Raw genomic sequence first — 23,128 nt, forward strand, 5'->3', positions numbered from 1 at the left:
AGGAAAAAAGAGACAGAATGGTGTGAGACTAGAGTAGGATGCTGCCAAAGTAGTCACCAGATGCTAGTGCTTAATATAAACTGTACCAAAGCAGATATGCAAATATATTCTACATGATTTTTTAAAATTCACATTTCAAACGTTATCTGTCAACTATCCCGTGGGTAAAAATTAGATTAGGACTAGCACCATCTGGTGGATATTTTGGAAGTGACCCTGAGTTTCTCTAAATAAAAACACCTGTAAATGCCCCCATGTCTCTGGACTGCCATTTATAATGTGTTAAGGTTCCACATGACTAATTATACTACCGTGAAGTAATCTTTCTGCAGGACCCTGGGTCTCGTTGCAAGATGTAGCCAGATTTCTACCAAGGACCTTCCTATCTCCCAACTGACGTCGCTCTGCCTTCGGAAGGATGTATACAAAATCTGACACTGCAATTCTTCTTTTAAAAAGTAACATTACTTAAAATGTTCACAGCCTTTGACCTAGCATTCTACTTCTGGAACTCTATCCTGAGGGGAAAAAAGTTCTCTAAATGAGAAATGAGAAAATCAATTAGTTATTCACAAGGCAGGGAGGGGAATCTAAAAGTCCAACAACAAAGGAATGGTCAAGAAATTAACAGCCATAACAAAAAGAATAAAATACCTAGGAATAAATCTACCTAGGGAGACAAAAGACCTGTATGCAGAAAACTATAAGCCACCGTTGAAAGAAATTAAAGATGATACCAACAGATGGAGAGATATACCATGTTCTTGGATTGGAAGAATCAATATTGTGAAAATGACTATACTACCCAAAGCAATCTACAGATTCAATGCAATCCCTATCAAATTACCAATGGCATTTTTACAGAACTAGAACAAAAAATATTAAAATTTGTATGGAGACACAAAAGACCGCAAATAGCCAAAGCAGTCTTGAGGGAAAAAAACGGAGCTGGAGGAATCAGACTCCCTGACTTCAGACTATACTACAAAGCTACAGTAATAAAGACAATATGGTACTGGCACAAAAACAGACAAATAGATCAATGGAACAGGATAGAAAGTCCAGAGATAAACCCACACACATATGGTCAACTAATCTATGACAAAGGAGGCAAGGATATACAATGGAGAAAAGACAGTCTCTTCAATAAGTGGTGCTGGGAAAACTGGACAGCTACATGTAAAAGAATGAAATTAGAACACTCCCTAACACCATACACAAAAATAAACTCAAAATGGATTAGAGACCTAAATGTAAGACCAGACACCATAAAACTCTTAGAGGAAAACATAGGAAGAACATTCTTTGACATAAATCACAGCAAGATCTTTTTTGATCCACCTCCTAGAGTAATGGAAATAAAAACAAAAATAAACAAATGGGACCTAATGAAACTTAAAAGCTTTTGCAAAGCAAAGGAAACTATAAACAAGATGAAAAGACAACCCTCAGAATGGGAGAAAATATTTGCAAACAAATCAATGGACAAAGGATTAATCTCCAAAATATATAAACAGCTCATGCAGCTTGATATTAAAAAAAAACAACCCAATCAAAAAATGGGCAGAAGACCTATATAGACATTTCTGCAAAGAGGACATACAGATGGCCAAGAAGCACAAGAAAAGCTGCTCAACATCACTAATTATTAGAGAAATGCAAATCAAAACTACAATGAGGTATCACCTCACACCAGTTAGAATGGGTATCATCAGAAAATCTACAAACAACAAATGCTGGAGAGGGTGTGGAGGAAAGGGAACGCTCTTGCACTGTTGGTGGGAATGTAAATTGATAGAGCCACTATGGAGAACAGTATGGAGGTTCCTTAAAAAACAAAAAATAGAATTACCATATGACCCAGCAAACCCACTACTGGGTATATACCCAGAAAAAACCACAATTCAAAAAGACACATGCACCCCAACGTTCATTGCAGCACTATTTACAATAGCCAGGTCATGGAAGCAACCTAAATGCCCATCAACAGATGAATGGATAAAGAAGTGTGGTACATATATACAATGGAATATTACTCAGCCATGAAAAGGAAAGAAATTGGGTCATTTGTAGAGATGTGGATGAATCTAGAGACTGTCATACAGAGTGAAGTAAGTCAGAAAGAGAAAAACAAATATCGCATATTAATGCATATATGTGGAACTTAGAAAAATGGTACAGATGAACCAGTTTGCAGGGCAGAAATTGGGACACAGATGTAGAGAACAAATGTATGAACACCAAGGGGGGAAAGCAGCAGTGGGTGGGGTTGGTGGTGTGATTAATGGGGAGATTGGGATTGACGTGTATACACTGATGTGTATAAAATGGATGACTAATAAGAGCCTGCTGTATAAAAAAATAAATAAAATAAAATTCAAAAGAAAAAATAAAACAACAAAAAAAGAAAATTACAGCCATTATAATGTCTACCAAACATTTGTATTCATATGAAAACAAATATTTTAACCATTTCATATTAACAAATATTAAGCCAGAAAAAGCAAAAGGCAAAAGTATGTGCATAATATGATCTCAAATATGTAAATAATATACATAGAAAAAAGACTAGAAGAAAATATTCTAAATATTAACAGGATTGCTTGTAGTTGGGAAGATTATGTTTTTTAAAAAATCATGGTTTGCACTCTTTCCCAAATGCTCTATAATTCACATACATTATTTCCTTTTTTTTTTTGGCTGCACCATGCAGCACACAGCATCTCAGTTCCCCAACCAGGGATCAAACCCATGCCTCCTGCAGTGGAAGCATGCAGTCCTAACCCCTGGACCACCAGGGAATTCCCATGTACATTATTTCTATAACACATGTTATTGAAATCTTTTAAACAATCCATATGTTCTGATTAATTGCTAGAAATTTTCAACCTCTGCCTGATTTTATTAATTCCAGAAAAAGATAATAAATCAAGTGAGCCAGAATTTCCACAAGAAGGGGAAGCTAGAAAAGAAAGCAAATATATTATAATTTTGTTCCAGGATCTGAGTACTGATGGAGAAATCCCCCAGTTTTCGAGCTGTACTGAAATTCCATTAATGTCATCACACTTCTCTCAATGGTACCAGAACTTACAGAGGGCTCTGCTGGTAGCAGGGGGTTACAGAGTCTCTTAACCACTTGGGTACCCATCTTCAGAGTCCCTAGAAGAGCTGGATCAGGGCCACCTTAAAATAGGAAGAGAAAGATCCATGCCAAAATACAGGTCAGGAAAAAAATTCCAAAAGTTAAACCAATTTAGAGGGGTCAGGTTCCTGCCCCAAGCCTACCCATTTAAGTCATCTGGAAGTATGAAAAAATAGGACCCCGGTGAGCAGGAAATCCAGCCCAAGGTAGTATAATTACAACAGGGCTATCACAGTGGCATTTTTAATACTAGTGACTTAGGTTTTAATAGTAATAAGTAAAGACAAGTGCTTCCCTATCAGTCAAGCAAGAATGCATTTTCCTTCCTCCCTAAATGTATCAGTCTGTTGACAGAAATAATCAATAAACAATCTATAATAGAAATAGAAAAGAGTTTTATTTGAACCAACCTGAGGACTATAGTCCAGAGATAGCTTCTCAAATAACTCTAAGGAACTGCTCTGGAGAAGCATGGTTTTCAGCACAGTTTTAAATCTTGTCAGAACAAAGAACATCAAACAAATCAGAGATTCGTTCCTTCAATCTTTCAAACAAACAGATCAGCATGTACACAGCAAGTCAGTATGGCCTTGGCCCCTGGGAAGGGAGTCTTATCATCGAAGGAGTAGCAGCATTGGTGTCCCAGGAAGGGAGGCATTTAATCTTTACTTTTAACATGGCTATTCTTTACTTCTAGTCAATGCACCCTTTTCTATAATGATTAAAGCAGATGTACAATGTATGTTTGATAAGCCACAAACAGGCTGTTATAGTTAGCACAAAATTCAAGTTAAACTATGTATAAGCCATAATGACTTTCCCATACCTCAATATGTGAAAATTTCTTCCGTTAAGTCACAGATCATAGGAAGGATTCTAAAGACGATGAGGAGAAATAACCGGGAGCTCTGCTTCTGGCTCACTCTTCCCTTCATCCTCAGGAATTCAGTTTTAACCTAGAAAGGCAGCACTTACATTCCAAGGCAGAAATTTTTATAAAGCACTTGAAGTTTATAAAGTGCTATCACCTATATCAACTTATTTGACCAGCATAGTAAACAACCCTTGGAAAGCGAGTTCATTTTATTACCCGCAGCTGACAGGAAACAGGCTAGTGTGTTGTTCTGCCAATTAGTAGTGCAGGCAGTGTTCTAGCCACCTCTCCTGAATCCACTTGCACTAAATCTGTGCCAGAGAACAGGCCTAGAATGGTGCCTAGCGGTGGTGGTGCTGATCATGGTGACAGGCATCATTTGCGCACATACTATGAACTCTTCCAAGTGCTTTAAATTCTCACAAATACTCTAAGTACTTGATACTATTATTTCCAACTATTTTTTGTGCTGTGATTCCATTTTTCAGTACTCTATCCACCTTAAGGAATCTTCCCTCTCAGGAGCAAACCCAGGGGCCACCGTATTTGGAGAGGATGGTGTGCAGCTTGAGAACGGGAAGTCTTCAAGCTCCGAAAGTCTGAATCAAGAACTGCACACTAAGAACCTGCAAAGCTTGGAGAGGGTTCGGAACCTGAAACTTCCACCTCCTTCTTCCCACCACACTCTCGCCCCTCCGTTTGTCCCCAGTTCTGGTCTGGAAGCTCAACCGGTGGTAATAATACTTTCCTGGTAGGTACCCGCCACCTTTCAGCACCTACCTCTTAAATCGTCGATGTGTGGTTCCGCCTTTCTGTCCCCAGCCCTTCTGAGCACGGCCTCCTCCTGCTATAGCGTCGCCTCTGCGTGCCCGCTGCCATGGTGACGGCGGAGGCCTGCCCGGACCGGTCCCGCCTCCAGCCATCCGGAGCCAGCCCTGGTCCACCCGGGCTCCGCCCCATGCCTGCTCAGACCCCGCCCCCTGCGTGTCCAGCCTCGCCTCCTAATGGCACAGAGCACAACCTCTGCGGGCCTTCACCCCGTCTCTTGCCGGCCCGGACCCCGCCTCCCGACTGCCAGAACCGCGCCCCCTGCCCGTCTAGATCTGCCTCTCGCTGGCTCGGACTCCGCCTCCTGATAGCCAGAACCTTGTCCCTCTGCCCGGACCCCGCCTCCTGCCGGCCCCGACCCCGCCCTGGGAGCTCTGCCTTTTGTAGATGGGAACCTGCCGCCAGTCCGTGCAAACTACTGCCTCCGGCGCTCTACTCCGGCCGCAGCCGGTAGTGCGGCAGAAAGTGGCTGGCCTTCCCTACTACCCTGAGGCTGAGTGAGACCCGCTGTGCTTCGAAGAGCCCGCAGACCTCCACCCAAGAAAACACACCAGGCATGTTCCTTATGCGATTTATTGATCCTAACGGCTCTGCACCCGCGAGAGAAAACAGTCCAGCTAAAGGGAGTTTCTGGGCCTCGCAGTGCTGTCAGCATCTGTGACTTGACGTCCTTGTAATCGATGGTCAGAAGACGCTTGCTCCATGCCTCAGCCCCTGTCCTCATTTGTTTGTATAGGTCTGGGACCCTTGACCCAGCCACTGAGGAAATTGCCCAAGACAGCCGTAGAAGCTGTGTACGAGAGCTCTGAATGCTTTCCAGAGCACCTCTTCTTCTTCAGCTTTGGCGTTTAAGGTGTGTAGAAGGGATACCATCAAATTAACTCCAACAAAATCAGCTCAAGTGCAGATGCTTCAAGGGTAACCTGTTCTCTCTGCACCTTTCTAGAGAGCAGGAGCAAAGGAGGGGGCAAAACCCTACCTTCCCGCACACTCAGCCTAGCCCCCTCATTTTGTAGAACTCCATCCACCCCCAGGTAACCCAAATACAACCCCAAGCTAATGGTGGCAAATAAGAGAGAGGCTTAGGGAGATCGCAAGACTGGGGCCCTCAATTCCAGGGGCTCTGTAGTTCTAAAACGTGTCCGCCATCCCTGGGCTGCTAGCCAGTCCCCCAAAGCAGTAGATTCTCCCCACAGCCATAGTGATGAAATGATGCAAGCAGGTCCATCCTCCCCAGGGCTCATACTAGGGTCCCGTTCTTGCTGTCATAGCGGGGTGTGGACTGGGGGAAGTAAAGCGTCGCATATTCTGTAGCATTTTCTAGCTGTAGGTGCTTCACCTCCTGGGCAGAGCGTGTCTGGGTTAGGCTGCACAATTGAATGTCTGCATAGTGTAAGCTGCTCTCCTCCGACATGAGGCCTTGACTCATCTCCTGAGACACAGGCTGCTTTAACACCTGCTCATACGTACGTCCCGTTGGGTCATGGCCCTGAGAGGAATGGACAGCATTAAGGGAGATTCTTGACTTGGTTTTGCCCCTCACCTCCAATGCAGGGTCTATTAAATGACACTTTGCTTTGCTGCTTTGGGGGATGGAGGAAGATGGGCAAAACCAGAAACTTCTACAGATGACTGAGACGTTTCTGTCCCAGGATGGAAAAGCTGAGTCCTGGGATCCCATGTATGAGCAGCCTCCTGGAAGGGACGGAGGTTGTCATTACCTTTGTGCCATTCTGTTGCTGCTGCTGCTTTAATGTCCGTCTTGCTTGGCTCCCTGAGAGGAAGAAATCTGACTTAAATCCACCGACTTAAATCCATTTTCTCTTCCTGTCTCTACTGAGATTGCCTTCTTCAAATCTCTGTGAAATTATTATGGTGGGCTTCTAACTAATCTCCCTGCCTCTGCTCTCATCTCTTACTTCTACCATTCCCACATTCAGACTCCTTAGCAGAGTATACAATCTGGCCCTTTCACAGTCTGCCCGTAATATCTTCCATCCTATTTTTTCACTGGCCCCTAACATAGTTCAACAGGCATATGTTGAGAGCCCACTGTATGCCAGGCTCTGTGCCACATTCTGGGGATAGAAAGATGAGTAGGCTGTTTTCTCCTGCGCAGGGGAGCTTGCAGTCTACTAGGGGAGACAAGTAAACAGACTATTACAGGGCAATATGGTAAGAGCTCAGCTACACCAAACATTTGGTCACTTTCCATAAAGTCACTCTCTTCTCTTGTCTTTCTTTTCTCTGCATGAGATAATTTCCCGGCCTAAAATACCCTCTCCTCCCTGCTCCTCTTCCAACTTGTGAACTTGCTATTATTCCTTCAACATCGGTGTTTTCTCCCCTTCTCTCACAGCATGAACCTGGTGCTGTTGGGAGCACTAGTATCAATACATGGTATTATGGTTACTTGTTAACGTGTATAATACGTGGTATTATGGTTACTTGTTAACGTGTATCTCTTTCTCAAACTTGATTTTCAGTTCCTCTAGGGCCGAGACCATATGCCCTTCCTCTTGTGCCTCTCTGCCTCCTTGGAATCCTGCCTAGTGCTTCATATACAATATAAGGGTTGAATAAATTTTTGCTAGATGAATGAAGGAATGAGCAACCAACCTTGCCACTCTGAGATAATGGAAAGGACGAGACTCAGAGTTTCAGAGCTGGTCTTGAACACAGTAACCTAACGATTCTCTTTGGTGTACTATCTCCCTTTAGCCGCCCCCCACCCTATGCCCCTTCTAAAGACACTGGTTCTCTTATCTTCTTTTCTCAAATTTGCACTCCCCCTAGCATCCCCCACCCCACCCCCCCAACACCCATTACCCATTTTCTTTTTCCTCTGGAAAGTTGATGGGCAGCTCCTGTGAAAGGAAAAACAGATCACTCATGTGTAAGAGCCTGGCCTCTATCTTCCCTCCTTCATCATTTGCTCTGTGGTCTCCTTAGCATTCTGGTAGGATGACCTTCCCTCACCTCCCTCTAACAAAGATTCACCCTGAGCCAGTCCCAAAGCATTTATCAAGGGTACCATAGCTCTCCCAAAGGGATGGTTCTGGAAGGTGGAGTGGTACAACTGACATAACCAAACCCAAAATACAGCCTCAGGCAACCAGGCGCTACATGCCAGGTATGTAGCTGGGTTGAGGGCTATTCTGGGATTGTCTAACAGGCTAATCCCAGCAGAGGGTAAGGGAAACTGGCCAAATAATGGGATATTCCTGGATTCAGAGACCCTCTTGCTTCTTCTCTGGTGTCTCTCCTTCAGGGTCTCTGCCAACCTGGGGTTCTCATTCTGGGAGTCACAGAAACTGCCACAACAAGGGCTGACTAATTAGAGCCCTGCACAGCCCTTTCCTAACAGGTGACCTCCCGCCCTGCTTTTTTGTCCTTGTTTTTAATTAACAGAGAAAGTGAGAGATGTTTAAGCTTTAACATCCATAGCACAGGAAGTTCTGAATTTGGTGAGTGACTCAGCTACATTGCCCTCCCTGCAGGACAGACCTCTTATACTAATTTCTGAGCCCCTGGGGTCCCCGACGGAGCCAGTGTGTCTACGTGATTGTCAACTGTTTGATGGCCAGAGAAACAACACTTGTCTGAGGAAATAGGCTGAATAGTTTGTGGCTTACTCCGGATGCTTTTTCTTGCTAGTACATTTCCAACTGTAACAGAGCCAACCCTATTTATCTGACGTCTGTCTCCCCAAGGAAGTTTCCTTCTTTTGCTAATTAAAAAGAAAGAGGGTGGGGACTTCTAAATCGTGTTCATTTTACTAATATAGAAAAATCAGGATTTTTCCACACATATCTGTCAGAGGTTTGTGTTTTGGTTTGATTTTTGGTTTTACTGCAGCTTGCTGAGCTGAGAATAGTTTGAGTCTCCATTTGAACACTAGAGGTGGTTCAGAAGAAAAGCTTTGAAACTATTTCTGGGTCTTTCTACTTCCTCGTCTTCCACTTTAGCTCTTCCTTTCCTTTACCACTGCCTAGTCATAGCCTAATCCCAGCCTCTAATTCCTTGCCCCTGGTCACTACTGTCTTCCTACTTACTTCTACTTTAACAGATAAAGAGAATATTAATTCTAAAATAACGTAGACTTGGGTGACTCAATTTTAGTGAACAGAGCCTGTTCCCACGTTGGATGTTGTACAATGCCTGGACACGGCCCAAATGGAATATTCAGCTAGACTCGCGGGTGATAGGATTTTATTTTTAGCCCAGAATTAAGGAAACCAAATGGGCACTCTCCTATATTGGTAGTAGGAATAAAAATTGGTGCAGTCTTTCTAGAATGCAATTGGCAATAAGTATAAGAAGCCTTAAACGTCAATGTGTGTACCCTCCGATGTAGCAATTCTAAGCAATAAGCAGACAGGTGCAAATATGGAAGCTCATTGTAGCATTATTTATAATTGCAAAAAATAGGAAATATCCTAAATGTCCAACATTGGGAACTAACTAAATAAATGGCATCTCCAATCAATGGAACATTATACACCAATTTAAGAAAGATGTTATGTTGGAAGAACACCTAATAGCATGGAAAATTTTCCTCTTTATTAAGATAATATAAAGGTAATATGTTTGGGGATAAAAACTATGTATATAGGCATTTAAAAAGGATTACATGGAAATACACTAAAATGTTCCTGTCATCTCTGGGTGCTTATATTTATGGTTGTTTCTTATTTTCTCCTCTTTGGTGCTTTCCGAATACACAGTGAATGTGTATTACATTTGTAATCAGAAAAAAAAATTTTTTTAATAAAAATCTCAATTGTCACAGTGTCTTTAAGTTTCTGAAGTTTATTGAGATAATGAGAAATAGAGAAGAACAATATTTATCCAGTCCTACTAATATTTTAAGAGGAAAAAATATATTTTGGTTAGAATATCTGGTGTAGTGTTTCTAGCCAGGCTCTAGAGTCTGATTGACGGTGTCAGACTAGCTGTATGACCTTTAGCAAGTTTTTTACGTCATTAGGCTTCCATTTTCATTTTATTTATTTAAAAAATTTTGGCCATGCCACATGGCATGCGGAATCTTGGTTCCCTGACCAGGGATCGATCCCAGGCCCTCAGCAGTGAAAGCATTGAGTCCTAACCACTGGACCGCCAAGGAATTCCCTCCATTTTCTTATTAATAAAATGAAGATAATAATAGAACTTAAGACTCATGGGATCATTGTAAAATTTAAATAAAATAATAAATGTAAAATACTCAGCTAGGTGTCTGGCATATAATGAGTGTCAATCAAAGCTGACTACTATGACTACCACCATCTGAGGAAGAAATAACCAAAAATGAAAACTATGAAGACTTGGGAAGAAAGGGAGTGAAAGATGCTTTACACCTCCTTCTCTGGAAGTTTTCATGTTTCTAGATGTCCCATGTCTATAGGACATCTCAGAGTTTAAAAAGTGCTGTTCTCGGGCTTCCCTGGTGGTGCAGTGGTTGAGAGTCCGCCTGCCAATGCGGGGGACACGGGTTCGTGACCCGATCCGGGAAGATCCCACATGTCGCGGAGCCGCTGGGCCTGTGAGCCATGGCCGCTGAGCCTGTGCTTCCGGAGCCTGTGCTCCGCAACGGGAGAGGCCACAACAGTGAGAGGTCCGCGTATCACAAAAAAAAAAAAAAAGTGCTGTTCTCATTTTATAGATGTCCTAGAACTTTGGTACCTTACTCAAGAAGGCAAGAACCAAATTTCCTATTATTGCTATGTCTTCTGCCTCTATCACTATGCCTGATACATATAGGTGTTCAATAAAATATTTGTTTAATAAATGAATGAGTAGTAGGAACAGGACTTGAATCCAATGTACTGACTCCAAATTATATGTGCTTTTCAATGTACCTCACCTATCTCTCTAAACATAATGATACTTTATTCATAAACAGGACACCCTCAAGACAGATGCAGGCATGGAGTGGTAGAGCTAAGAAGGCAGTGGACAGGATAAAACTAGGCCCACGGGTTTATAGTGTTAAAAAGAAACAACAGGCCGAGACTTCCCTGGCAGTCCAGTGGTTAGGACTCTGCACTTCCACTGCACAGGGCATGGGTTCGATCCCTGGTCGGGGAACTAAGATCCCACATGCCAAGTGCAGTGTGGCCAAAAAATTAAAAGAAAAGAAAAGAAACAACAGGCCTCAAATGGTGTTGCTTGTGCTAATCTCATACCACCAAACCATGGCTTAATACCTAGCCTAACAGGAGTTTCAACCTTCCCCAGGAATGTAGTCTTAAACGTCAGTTTGGAATTTTCTGGTCAGCATCAATGAGATAATCTGCCACACAGACCTTTTCCATCACCCAAAGGAAGATGAGGTCATCTGCTCTTCCCTTGATCCCTTCCCCCTTCTGCCTATAAAAGCCTTTCATTTTGTACAGCTCCTCGGAGCTCCTTTCTACTTGCTAGATGAGATGCTGCCCCATTCATGAACTGTTCAATAAAGCCAATTAAATTTTTAAAATTTACTTGGTTGAATTTTTGTTATTTAACAACAGTGATGACAATCCTGGGAAAGAACAATAAAGACAATATGATTCATTTATTGTGAGGCTTTCACATATAATCTGCTCTTCAAGTCCGTGATCTAAACAACACAGGTTGTGTTATCTACATATTACACGTGAGGAAAAAGAGAAGTTACAGAATTTGCCTAATGTCACACAGCAAACAAGTGTGAAAGTTATATTCAAATATTGTATGGATATTCTCATTTCTGCCCTTTTATTTTTTATTTTATTATTAATTATTTTTACTTCTACCCTTTTTTTTTTTTTTTTTTTTGCGGTACGCGGGCCTCTCACTGTTGTGGCCTCTCCCGTTGCGGAGCACAGGCTCCGGACGCGCAGGCTCAGCGGCCATGGCTCACGGGCCCAGCCGCGCCGCGGCATGTGGGATCTTCCCGGAACAGGGCACGGACCCGCGTCCCCTGCATCGGCAGGCGGACTCTCAACCACTGCACCACCAGGGAAGCCCACTTCTACCCTTTTAAATAAACATTTCTCCAAAGTTGATTTGCTTGATTCAGGAGGCAGTATTATGGCATGATTATAAGTATGGGCTTTGAAGTCAGATAAACTTAGGTTGGAATCTTGGTTTGTTTGCTTACTAGCCATGTGACCCCAGACAAATTAGCTAACTTCTCTGAATTTCAGCTTCTTAGCTGTAAAATGGGAGGAGTAAGACCACATCCCTCAGAATTGTTGGGAAAATTAAATGAGATTATAAAGTTCCAAATGCTACAATTATTACCATTATCTGGAGGAGATAGGAAGAGAATAAAGGGAAAGAGGAGGCAGAAGAAGACAAAGAGAAAAAAATGTCAATTTACCATTCCAGCCCTGTCCTAGCCGTTGGACAGACAGCTGGCTTGGCTGTTTTTTGAGGTTTCCTGAAAGGAGGGAGCACAGAAGGGGTGCTGCTCTGGTGTTTGCCCCTGGAGGTGCCACGTGGAGGAGGTGCCATGTGGAGAAGGTGACAGTGGGAAGTTGGCAGAGCACTAGCTGCAGGCTCTCTCTTATTCTTGGGACCTTCATGTCCACCAACAGAGACCTTACCCTCCGACCCTTCCCCCTACTCACCAGCTTCCCCCGCAGCCGAGCCGGTTTCCCATGGTGCTCTGTCTCCCAGGGAGCCCAGCTGTTTTGCTATAGATAGGGGCTTGTGCATTTCCTGGTTCCCGGTTCAGCTTTCAGTAGCAGCTCCCAGGGAGTCTCCGTCAGGGTCAGATTTCAACCTAACAGGTTGGACTTTGGAAGCCACCTGCTGGAAAGATTCCCAGGTGACTGCTCCCAGCCAAAGGGTAGAGGAACACACACGGGCTCCAGGTGAGGGCAATCTCACCTTCGGGATTTGGAGCTGCTTTGATGAAGCGTTAACTTTTGAGCTTCAAGCTTCAGTGAGAAGAAACCTGAGACAGAAAAGGGCTCCGGGTTTCCTTAGGAAATGTTTCTCTACTACTTCACACTGTCATTGAAATGTATCGTCTATAATAAAGAGTCTTACCTATGTTTCCCCAGCAGTAAGCAGGTCTAATTGAGTTTCACTTTCAAGGTAATCGGTGTCAGTCTCTTATTATCCTTGTCCAGAATCTGGGATTGAATACTGGACTCTTTGGGAAACTAAAATTTAGGGAAATGTATTCCTTTTGTATTCTCCCTTGCTATTGGAATTAATGTGGGCAAATCACTTTTTTCGAGGACTGTAAAAATGGAGGGCTGAACTCATTACTTAATCCCCTTTCTGGTCAAAAATCATATGATTCTATGATTGGAATGGTCTCAGCACTTCTTAACCACTCACTTCCCCATCCCCAGTACAGAACTACGGAATCTCCATTTAACCTCAACTCAGCTTCTCCTCCAATGACCTGAAGCTGATTCATTCCACACTCACTGGCAACTAGGATGAAGTTGAGCAAATTCCTCTGTAGAAAATAAGGGCTCTAGGAGAATTTGTGGAACCTGTATGGCTTGTCTTCAGTGTTCCCACCCCCTCTTTAGTGTCTTGTTCAGATGCCCAGTTATTTGTGTGTCCCTTATGGATGTTCAGGACCCAGCACTCAGCCCTGTACTCCACGGAGGGTACCCTGGACGCTTCATTCCTCCCCATCTTCTTTCCTTATGAAAAATGGAGATGATAAGAGTCACAGCCTTGTAGGATTGTGGTGAAGATTAAATGAGATAATGTATATAAAACTCTAGTCCAGGGCCTGGCACATGGGACCCTCTCAGTAAGTCCTACCTATTGTTATTATTATTACTTCTTTTTCTCAACTAATTGTTAGATGGTAAAGCATCTTACTTTATTGTCTGGTGATGGATCATTGCACTAGCCTCTTATTTCATGGCCGTGCTTCTCCCTGGCAATCCATTCTGTACTCTACCATTAACTGTATTCTTTTCATCCTGTTACCCAAACTTCTTAGTTTGGCACTCAAAGCCCTCCACAACCTCGGTCCCTTTCTAGCTACTTTCTCTAATTTAAAGAAAAAATTTAAAGGAAAACATGTGAGATTTTTATATGACCAGAAATTCCAAAGGAACCAACACTGTGTTGTGGTGGCCAGAAAATCTGATATACCCAAAGCACCATTAATAGAAGTCTAGAGTGATAAACAATGGTATTGATTATTCCACTGAAGTCTGTACCAGTCAGTCCATGATTGGAATAATAATTTTAGGTTTACATGTTGAATTTCAAGTTACAGTGTCAAGAGGCAGTGTATTGAAGAGAAAGTTGTCTGAGTTATAAGTGGTATGGAAAGTCCTATAAAATATGTTTAAAAGAATCAGGCATGTTTAGTTGGGAAAGGGAAGCTTTTGGAGGACAGGATGGTTACTTTTAAATATTTGAAGGGACTCTCAAGTGAAAGAAGGATTGCATTTAGTTTCTGGACATAACCTGAACCAATGGGCAGAAGTTACTGAAATGCAGATTTTGGATCAATGGAAGGAAGAATTTATAACAGATGTGTCCAAAAAGAAAATGAAATGGGCTACCTTATGAAGTTCTAAGCCCTCGGTCACTGAAAATGCCAGAAGTTGGCTAATAATCTTCAAAGTATTTGAATGGGATGGGGATTTGGACAAAATCAGAGGTTTCAAATTTTTTTCTAGCTAAGGAACCCTTTCTTTTAAATGAAGCTCAGGTAAAAATTCCAACTACGAAACAGATCAAAGTGAAGCTGTTCTGGTTGAAGTCTGAATAGGATCCTTTTACAATTCTTTTTCTTCTCAGCTAGACGTTAAGATGGAGCATAGTTTTAAATTTATATTTACAATGTATAACCTCCACAGTATATTACTTGGGGTTTAATTTGTTGAATGAGTGAACAAAAGAATACATCAATAGTTATTTCTCTAAGGCATGCTTTAATTTTTAATAGATGGCAATCCTTTAACCAAGAATTGTATTCTTCAAGTGAGGGTTCTTATCCTGGGTGTCCACAGATTCCCTAAAAGGGGCATATGAATGGATCTCAAGAGCTGTGTGAACCTATTCAAATTATATGCCAAATTTCGGAGCATGTGTGTTTTTCTGGAAAGAGGATCTATTGCTTTTATTGTCCATAAAAAAAGTTAAGAATCAACTACTTTAATGGAAGAATTTCAGATATCCATCACAACCTAGTAAAAGATATATTTGGGGGCAGGGAGGTCTTCTGGACACTCCTCAAAGCATACACATGCATGTTCTCTTGATTACAGAGAGCAATTAAGAGGTCAACCCCCCCCCCCAGGCTCTCCTGAATACATCATACCCCTAGTATTAAGACTCTACTTCCAAAGGAAGTTTCCCTGGCCATCACCACCATACCAATAACCCTAGCTCCCCTGCATTTAGACTTGGATTGGGTGGAGTGATGCAGCAATTCCTCTCTTTGGGATGTTTCAAGGTTAGAAACAAATGCTTTCTCTCATAGGCAGAGGGTTGGGAGGCTTTGTGATTTAGTGACAATGGCAGAGGCTTCTGTGTCTGTGCCCCTGTGTCTGCATACTCGATCCCTCAGAATCAGAGACCATTTACAGTGGACAGACCTTAGTATGGGAAACCAGGGCTTTAGGCAACTCTGCAGCCAAAAGCTGATTTCCCAACCCCTACCCAAAACAGGCCAGACAGTCTGGAGACCCTTGTTTTTGTGTCTCTAATCACCAGCTCAGACAGTGCCCTCTGGGCTGTTTGGATGGCATATCCCTTTTCCCTCCCAGGATCACTCTCTCTTTTGTTGCATTGTGAGAAAATTATGGCCAGGAATTTGATCTGGAGCCACTGTCAGCTTCCAGGTGTGATCTCAGCATCCAAGTGTGAGCTCAGGGTGCTATGACATTGGGTACATCTAACTGAGGACCTTTTTGTCTAGCTGTCCTTTTTGTCTCCCTCCCTGCCCATCCCATCCTCCAGGCCACAGAATAGGGAGCAGCACAAATAAGGCCCTGAGATTTGGGTTTATTCAACTCCACCCAAAACTAAACGAAAACACTATGACACGTCCCAAGGGACCAAACCATACATTGTGACCATGCACTTTTCCCTTCCCCCGAGGATGCTGCTACCTCTGGGGTGGTGAGCAGCTAGTCCTATCACCGCGGGAGCTAGAAAGGGTGCTGGCTCTGTGGCACTCAGGGCTCAACACTGGCTTCCTCCTCTTCCTCTGGATCAGGAGGTGCAGGGAGCAGGGAGATGTAGACCTCATTGACCTCTGTGTCCAAATGTCGGCCACCCCGAGGCGCCTCCAGGTTGAGGATGCCATCATGGGAGAGAGCAGCGCGGACCCGCCAGGGGTCAACATCAGCAGGCAGGACGTAGGTTCGGCAGAACTCTCTGGACACGAAGCCATGGCGGTCCAGGCGCTGGGGGTGCCGGGCAGACACCTCCAGTAGGTTGTCCACAGTCCTCACGGTTACCTCATCGGGGGTAAAGTGGCTCACATCCAGAAACGCCTGGAACTTGCCCTCACTGAGCCGAAGCTCAGAGGCCCCTGCCCTGCTGCCCTCCCCAGCTTGGACAGCCCGGGGCCGGACATAGTAGCCATGGTAGAGGGTGGGGGTCAGGATCTCTTCTGGCAGGAGGCCTGAGGGGCAGAGAGAGAGAGAAGGCAAGAGTTAGAATGAGGGAGGATGGGGTGGGAAGGAGGGCGACATGAGAGCAGATCAGGAGGTGAGGCCTCGGGAGAGCTGGAGGGGAGTCAGGAGAAGCAGGGAAGGGGAAGGAGGGGTCCCAGTGGCTGGAATGAGGCGGCTGGGGAGAGGAGATTGAGAAAGGGAATGAGCTGGGATGAAGAAGAGCAAACCAGACAGGGTCTGGGTGGTTCGCAGGGGAGGCATCCCGAGGGGAGCAGGGGCAGGTATCAGAGCACAGCGGGCAGCAGTCCGCACCGAGGTCAGTAGGAAGGGAAGCGAGCCCTGCCCGGAGGGGGATGAGGGGGGAGTCTGGGGTGGGAGACGGCTCGCCCCAGGAGTTCAGTTAAGCCCAGAGTGGGGTGGAGGCCAGTATCATTGGGAGGTCAGCCCAGAATTTCAGCAGGTGGGGGTGGGAGGCAAGGGGGTGGCGTCCGTGCCATACCTTCCCCGAAGCGCTGCTCGCCCAGGCGGCTCGGGTTGGCAAACTCGTACTCGGCGGTGGCCGGGTGGGCATGTGGCACCGAGCGGCCCGACATGGCTGCAGACCCGCCGGCGGCCCCGGCTCGAGGTGCGGCCCCAGCAGGCGCAGCAGCACCCCTCCAGCTGCCGCAGAGCCCCAGCGCACTTGGAGGTGGGGGCGGGGTCTACACCACCCAAAATAGTGCCGAGCCCGGTGGGGGAGGGGCGGGCAGCGCCCGCGTCGAGTGTGTGACCCGCGCCGCCTGGACCCCCGTCCCCTCCGCTGCACACCCTTCAGCTGTCACGGGGGGCCCCCCCGGGGAGGACAGCTGGGGGTCCTGGCTGCGGAGCGAGCTGGGGAGGGGAGGCTGGTGCCGGAGGCCCCGGAGAGACCACGCTGAGACCCTCCCAAAGAGTTTGCACGTTTTCCACGCCCCTCTTCCCCTCCTCAGTGGTAGGCAGCCGGCGCTCTGCTTCATCAAGCTCCCCTGGATTTACTGTTCTGCCAGGCCTGTAAAGTGAACGACGCAAACAACTTTCTCCCCTTTCTCTGGGGTGGGGTGAGGGGCCTTCTTGCCTAGGTTAAGGTCAGGGTCCTCTCTGAACCCAGGGCGACCCAGGGCACCACGTGGAAACCTGCCGTTGACATGTTGGTGATCACTACTCTCCTTCAGGGACCCACAAAGAGTTAATATCCTGGGGCCCAGCCTAGGAAGATTCCAGTTCCTGCCCAGGCCCAAGATAGTCTCTGGCCGCATTCCCTTGGCATGCTAGGCTGCAGAGGAGGAGGAGGGGCCCACTGCCCGCCCGCCTGGGATTCCTGCCTCAGTCCCAGCTCCAGAGAAGGGGGGCGGGGGGTGCCATGGGGTGCGGACAGAAAGCGAGTAAAACAAGACCAGGACAAGTCACTGGCCAACTCAGGCGTGTTTGTATTTCTCTTTTCTTAGCTCAGTGAGTACTGGGTATGTGTCACACTGCCAAATCCCCAATCACAAGTCTCCATGAACGGGCAGTGAGCTGGGATAATAAAACCCCTGACATCACCATTCCAGAAGCTTCAGAAGACTGCGTATATAAGGGGCTGGCTGTAGCTGCGGCTGAAGGAGCTGACCAGCCAGCTGAGTCCCCACACTCACCTAACCACCATGGACATCGCCATCCACCACCCCTGGATTCGCCGCCCCTTCTTTCCTTTTCACTCTCCCAGCCGCCTCTTTGACCAGTTCTTTGGCGAGCACCTGTTGGAGTCTGATCTCTTCCCAGCTTCTACTTCCCTGAGCCCCTTCTACCTTCGGCTGCCTTCATTTCTGCGGGTACCCAGCTGGATTGACACTGGGCTCTCAGAGGTAAGTCTCCCCTCTGCCAGGACAGGTGAGTTCATTCTGGAGCCTCCTGGAAGCGTCTCCATCCACTGTCCTTTTCCTCCTGGCCTAAATCTGACTAGGTCTAAGGGTCCCAAGTGTCTTAGGCTCTTGTGTGTCCTGCAGTGAAGAAAGATGAGGTCCCTAGTTCCTCTCTTCCCCAATCACCTGTTTGTATTCGATGCACCTCTGTATCCTTATTTATTACATTTTTTCCATGTGTTATGAAGATCATTCTCTGTCCCATCTTCTAAGTAGGATGTCCCTTTCTGGTTTAGTTCATAATGATCTACAGGGAAAGAGCTGCCTTTGCTCAGACTCCTTCGCTCACCTCTTCTAATACCTCACACTCCTGACAAATACTATCATCTCAAGTTCCAGAGCCAGGAGGCAGTCCTACCTCATCCTGAGCTTTTCATCCCAGCTGCATGGAGCTGGAGACAGCAGCCACTATTTTCTTCCTTTCTATTCCCTCTTCTATGATTTTCTGGGTTTCTCAGGGCTGTGACAGGGCACTGGCCTGGGTCCAAGCCTAATGAGGATAGAAGGTAGGTCAAGTTTAGGGACCCCCCTCCACTTGTCCTGAGAGGGTAGGAGAATGGGGCAAACAGATAAGATTGATAGAAGATGTCACAGATAACACTCTGGTTTAAAAATATTCAAGAGTGAGTAAACAGGAGCCAAGTGGGCAAGGGCTTTGGAAGGACAATCAGAGCTAGCAGAACATTCCAGATTGAGTGGGTGGGAAACTTGGCAGAGACCTGAGTAAGAAGAAGGGGCCTTTGTCTCACAGACAAATGACAAGGCCAGGCATTGGGTCAGAGAAGCAGCAGAAGCCATGCCCAGACCCATCCTTGTGATTTGTCCCCTGGGTGGTCTGTCTTCTTCCCTGTCCCTGTAAATAAAGTTTGGCCTGATGACCAAATGGTGTGCCTTGGGTACCACTGTGGTGGCACCCCTGAACTAGAGAGTCATGTTTATTCAAAAAGGAATTTTTAGCTAAAACGAGGAGGATAAACTACCTGGAAAGAAAGCAAGTCTGCAGAATGAGACTGTACTAGTGTTGTTCATATTCCTACTATCTTTTGTCTTCCCCTCCCCCACCTTGCTATTTCCAGATGCGGCTGGAGAAGGACAGATTCTCTGTCAACCTGGATGTGAAGCACTTCTCCCCAGAGGAACTCAAGGTCAAGGTGCTGGGAGATGTGATTGAGGTGCATGGAAAACATGAAGAGCGCCAGGTACGTAGCTGACTTTCTCTTCTGCTCATTCATCCAGCGCGTACTATATGCCAGAGACTGCCATCAGCCCCTGAGGCTGGAAGCATTCCAGTCCTAAGCCATAAGAGTCAAGAACAGGGATAAACCTGTTGTTGTTATTGTTGTTGTTGTTTTGGCCAGAGAAGTGATCTTTGTTTGTTTTGATTTGATTGCCTCAGATGGGATAGATGGGATGTTAACTTCCTGTTTAAGCCAGTGGTTCTCAACCTTGGGCACATTAGAATTGCGAGGGGAATTAAAAAAAAAAAAAATCCCAGGGCTTCCCTGGTGGCGCAGTGGTTGAGAGTCCACCTGCCAATGCAGGGGACACGGGTTCGTGCCCCGGTCCGGGAGGATCCCACATGCCGCGGAGCAGCTGGGCCCATGAGCCACGGCCACTGAGCCTGCGCGTCCGGAGCCTGTGCTCCGCAACGGGAGAGGCCACGACAGTGAGAGGCCCACGTACAGCTAAAAAAAAAAAAAAAAAAAAAAAATATCGCAATGCTCAGGCATATCCCAGGTCAGTTAAATCAGGATTTTTCAAAGCTCCCTAAGGGATTCTAATGTACAGTTAGTCAAGGTTGAAGACCACTGATTTAGGAGTAGTGGTTGTCAGACATCTGATCGCTTTATATAATTACATTAACTGCATGCACTCGGAAGGCCCTTGAATTTGAGACTTTTCTTTCAGATGTTTTGGAATTCATTTCTCGTTAGCCCGTCTTAATGCTGAACTACTTGCTTTGCCTAAGCTTCAGAGCTCTACTCACCTCCTAATACCCTAGACCCATGTGGAAATCAGTTGAGAGCCTGTCTGGATAAATGCTTGAGATTCAGCAGGTGTAAAGGTTAGGGTCAGAATTCTTTAGCCAAATTCTAGAGAATGGAATAGCTTTTCATTACTTTCTGGGAGAGTTTTTCAATGAGTTTGCTTCCTACCAAAGGCAGTGAAAGTGCGGAGTCCTTACCACTGGACGGCCAGGGAATTCCCACCTCAGAAACTTGTGCATCAAACAGTATAGTGTGAGGTCCTCAAGCTGTTTCAGTTTTGCTTGTATGATTCAACTCTAGATCAGAGCCTCCCTGGAGGGAGTCTTTATTGTTGTTGTTGTTATTATTAGGTCTATTGGTCTGGAACCTTCTGGAACATTCCTGAAGAGTCAGGACAATTTCTGGGTTTCCTCAGGGACTCAAATCTTCAAAGCCAGATGATATTCCAAATCGTGTAGGCCCAAAAAACATTGATCTAAACCTCTGGGAAATACCCCTGAACATGTCCATGCCTGAGGGTTTAGAGAGCTATGAAGTTTTGGCTGTTCAGACTTCTCAGACTCTCATTGGTAGGAGTGACCACCTAGGCAATTTCATCTTAGCCCCAAACAGAACAGCTATTTAGCTTTCTCTCATGTTGCCATGCATTTGGCCACACCTAAGGGGAAGGAGGATGTCTGAGTTCTAGGCAAGTGATGCTATTTCCTGTTCTTATCTCTCTACCTCTTTCCTTATTCTCTTGGATTAGGATGAACATGGCTTCGTCTCCCGGGAGTTCCACCGGAAGTACCGGATCCCAGCTGATGTGGACCCTCTCACAATTACTTCATCCCTGTCATCTGATGGCATCCTCACTGTGAATGGACCAAGGAAACAGGTCTCGGGCCCTGAGCGCACCATTCCCATCACCCGTGAAGAGAAACCTGCTGTCACTGCAGCCCCCAAGAAGTAGATGCCCTTTCTCTAACTGCATTTTTTAAAACAAGAAAATTTCCCCACCAGTGAATGAAAATCTTGTGACTAGTGCTGAAGCTTATTAATGCTAAGGGCAGGCCCAAATTATTAAGCTAATAAATATCATTCAGCAACAGATAACTGTCTTGTGTTTGAATATTTTGTAATAATCATCACATATGATTTAGGGGACTCCAGGAATATTAGAGTCAGAATGACTGTTTCCAGCATTTACTCATGGGATAAATTTAGCAAGTCACTTAAGCTTTATGGTCTTTAGGTCTTCCATTTATAACATGGGGTACTGATTTGTACACTAGTTGTAAGGAGTAAATTAATGAGAAAAAGGAGGTAAAGCCCTTAGCAGAGTTCAAGGAATATTAGTTCCTCTCCTCCCTCTTTGATTTTGGCCCTCAGTTCCAATAACAAACCTGAATGAGGTCTGGATGACAATGCATAAAAGGCCCTAGTGCGTCTCTGAAATTAATCATGTCACCAGGGAGGAGATGGTGTCCTCAACTTTGACATTTTGCTACTGATAAGCATTGCCTTCAGCTGATTCACAAGGTGGACAGGTGATTATCACAATAGGACAAGTGATTATCTCCAAACAAGCCTCTCAGGTGTAGTCCCTTAATTAGCCAGTAACACCTATTAAAACTAAGACTGGGGAATATACAATCCATTGACCCACAATTTAAAAAGTTTAACTTTTGTTTTTTATTTATTTTTAAATATTTATTTATTTAAGCCACTCTGGGTCTTAGTTGTGGCATGTGGGGTCTTTAGTTGCAGCATGTGGGCTCTTAGTTGTGGCATGCATGTGGGATCTGGTTCCCCAACCGGAATCGGAACACTGGCCCCTGCATTGGGAGTGTGGATTTTTACCCACTGGACCACCAGGGAAGTCCCTTATTTTTTTTATTTTTTAAATTTTATTGAAGTATAGTTGACTTATTATACAATGTTGTGTTAATTTCTGCTCTTCAGCAAAGTGACTCAGTTATCCACATGTATATATATATTTTCATATTCTTTTCCATTTTGGTTCATCACAGGATATTGAATATAGTTCCCTGTGCTATATGGTAGAAGCTTGTTGTTTATCCATCCTGTATATAGTAGTTTGTATCTGCTAATCCCAAACTCCCAATCCTTGCCTCCCCCATCCCCCACCCACAGGCAACCACAAGTCTGTTTTCTGTGTCTATGTGTCTGTTTCTGTTTCGTAGGTATGTTCATTTTTGTCATATTTTAGTTTAGTTTTTTTTTTTTTGGCCGCACCACGCAGCATGTAGGATCTTAGTTCCCCGACCAGGGATCAAACCTGCACCCCCTGCATTGGAAGCATGGAGTCTTAACCACTGGACAACCAGCAAAGTCTCTTTTCATTATTTATTTATTTATTGGTGTGTCATATTTTAGATTCCACATATAAGTGGTATCATATGATATTTGTCTTTAAAAGGTTTAAGAATTACAGTGAATAACAACAGATCAATAAGTGATCATATTATTTAGCTTAAACAAAGACATACTGCTCTACAAAAACACCTCTATTTCACTTTTGTGAGTCTAGACAAACTTCTGATTCAATTAATGAAAGATAGCCCTGGTATAAATGTTTAGAGACAACTCTTATTTTTCCTGCACCCTCTTCCAGCTGATTTCTGATTTCTCACAAGGACTCTTTCCTTCACAAAACCTACAATTTGGGGATTGGCCATGCTTTTAAAATATGACACATAAAACAACTGTCGAAAGTTTTTATGTTGTAGGGGTGTGGAGCTAGGACAATATACATTGCAAATCTATACAGGTTCAAAATGTTTTATCTT

The 23,128-nt window shown here is 44.9% G+C and overlaps 3 protein-coding genes across 3 annotated transcripts; 1 reads left to right on the forward strand and 2 right to left on the reverse strand.

Annotated features, from left to right (window-relative positions):
• Positions 1-5,434: 5,434 nt before the first annotated feature.
• LOC309826643 (uncharacterized protein C11orf52) lies at positions 5,435-12,579 on the reverse strand. Its single transcript, XM_082660923.1, has 4 exons — positions 12,446-12,579; positions 7,677-7,714; positions 6,569-6,621; positions 5,435-6,336 (listed from the first exon to the last, which is right to left on the reverse strand). Exons 1-4 carry the CDS (start codon positions 12,475-12,477, stop codon positions 6,088-6,090), a joined length of 372 nt encoding a protein of 123 aa, XP_082517049.1. The 5' UTR covers positions 12,478-12,579; the 3' UTR covers positions 5,435-6,087.
• A 2,151-nt stretch (positions 12,580-14,730) lies between these two features.
• On the reverse strand, positions 14,731-17,554 carry HSPB2 (heat shock protein family B (small) member 2). Its single transcript, XM_082659668.1, has 2 exons — positions 16,929-17,554; positions 14,731-16,437 (listed from the first exon to the last, which is right to left on the reverse strand). The coding sequence occupies exons 1-2, from the start codon at positions 17,020-17,022 to the stop codon at positions 15,986-15,988; spliced, it is 546 nt and encodes a 181-aa protein (XP_082515794.1). The 5' UTR covers positions 17,023-17,554; the 3' UTR covers positions 14,731-15,985.
• Positions 17,555-17,982: 428 nt separating this feature from the next.
• Positions 17,983-21,431, forward strand: CRYAB (crystallin alpha B). The gene is made up of 3 exons (XM_082659669.1): positions 17,983-18,291; positions 19,425-19,547; positions 21,085-21,431. The coding sequence occupies exons 1-3, from the start codon at positions 18,091-18,093 to the stop codon at positions 21,286-21,288; spliced, it is 528 nt and encodes a 175-aa protein (XP_082515795.1). The 5' UTR covers positions 17,983-18,090; the 3' UTR covers positions 21,289-21,431.
• Positions 21,432-23,128: the final 1,697 nt, after the last annotated feature.

The sequence above is a fragment of the Grampus griseus genome, assembly GCF_964374135.1.
Source record: "Grampus griseus genome assembly, chromosome: 8".
NCBI lineage: Eukaryota > Metazoa > Chordata > Mammalia > Artiodactyla > Delphinidae > Grampus > Grampus griseus.

Bases quoted from the DNA above. Each gene is read 5' to 3' on its own strand.
- LOC309826643 (XM_082660923.1), bottom strand. From the start codon at position 12,477: ATGGGAAACCGGCTCGGCTGCGGGGGAAGCTG. The intron at 7,715-12,445 runs GTGAGTAGGGGG...TTCCTTTCACAG, and splicing joins CTCGGCTGCGGGGGAAGCTG to GAGCTGCCCATCAACTTTCC. The intron at 6,337-6,568 runs GTAATGACAACC...CATTCCTCTCAG, and splicing joins AGCAACAGAATGGCACAAAG to GGCCATGACCCAACGGGACG.
- HSPB2 (XM_082659668.1), bottom strand. From the start codon at position 17,022: ATGTCGGGCCGCTCGGTGCCACATGCCCACCCGGCCACCGCCGAGTAC. The intron at 16,438-16,928 runs GTATGGCACGGA...TCTGCCCCTCAG, and splicing joins CGAGCAGCGCTTCGGGGAAG to GCCTCCTGCCAGAAGAGATC.
- CRYAB (XM_082659669.1), top strand. From the start codon at position 18,091: ATGGACATCGCCATCCACCACCCCTGGATTCGCCGCCCCTTCTTTCCT. The intron at 18,292-19,424 runs GTAAGTCTCCCC...TGCTATTTCCAG, and splicing joins TTGACACTGGGCTCTCAGAG to ATGCGGCTGGAGAAGGACAG. The intron at 19,548-21,084 runs GTACGTAGCTGA...CTCTTGGATTAG, and splicing joins GAAAACATGAAGAGCGCCAG to GATGAACATGGCTTCGTCTC.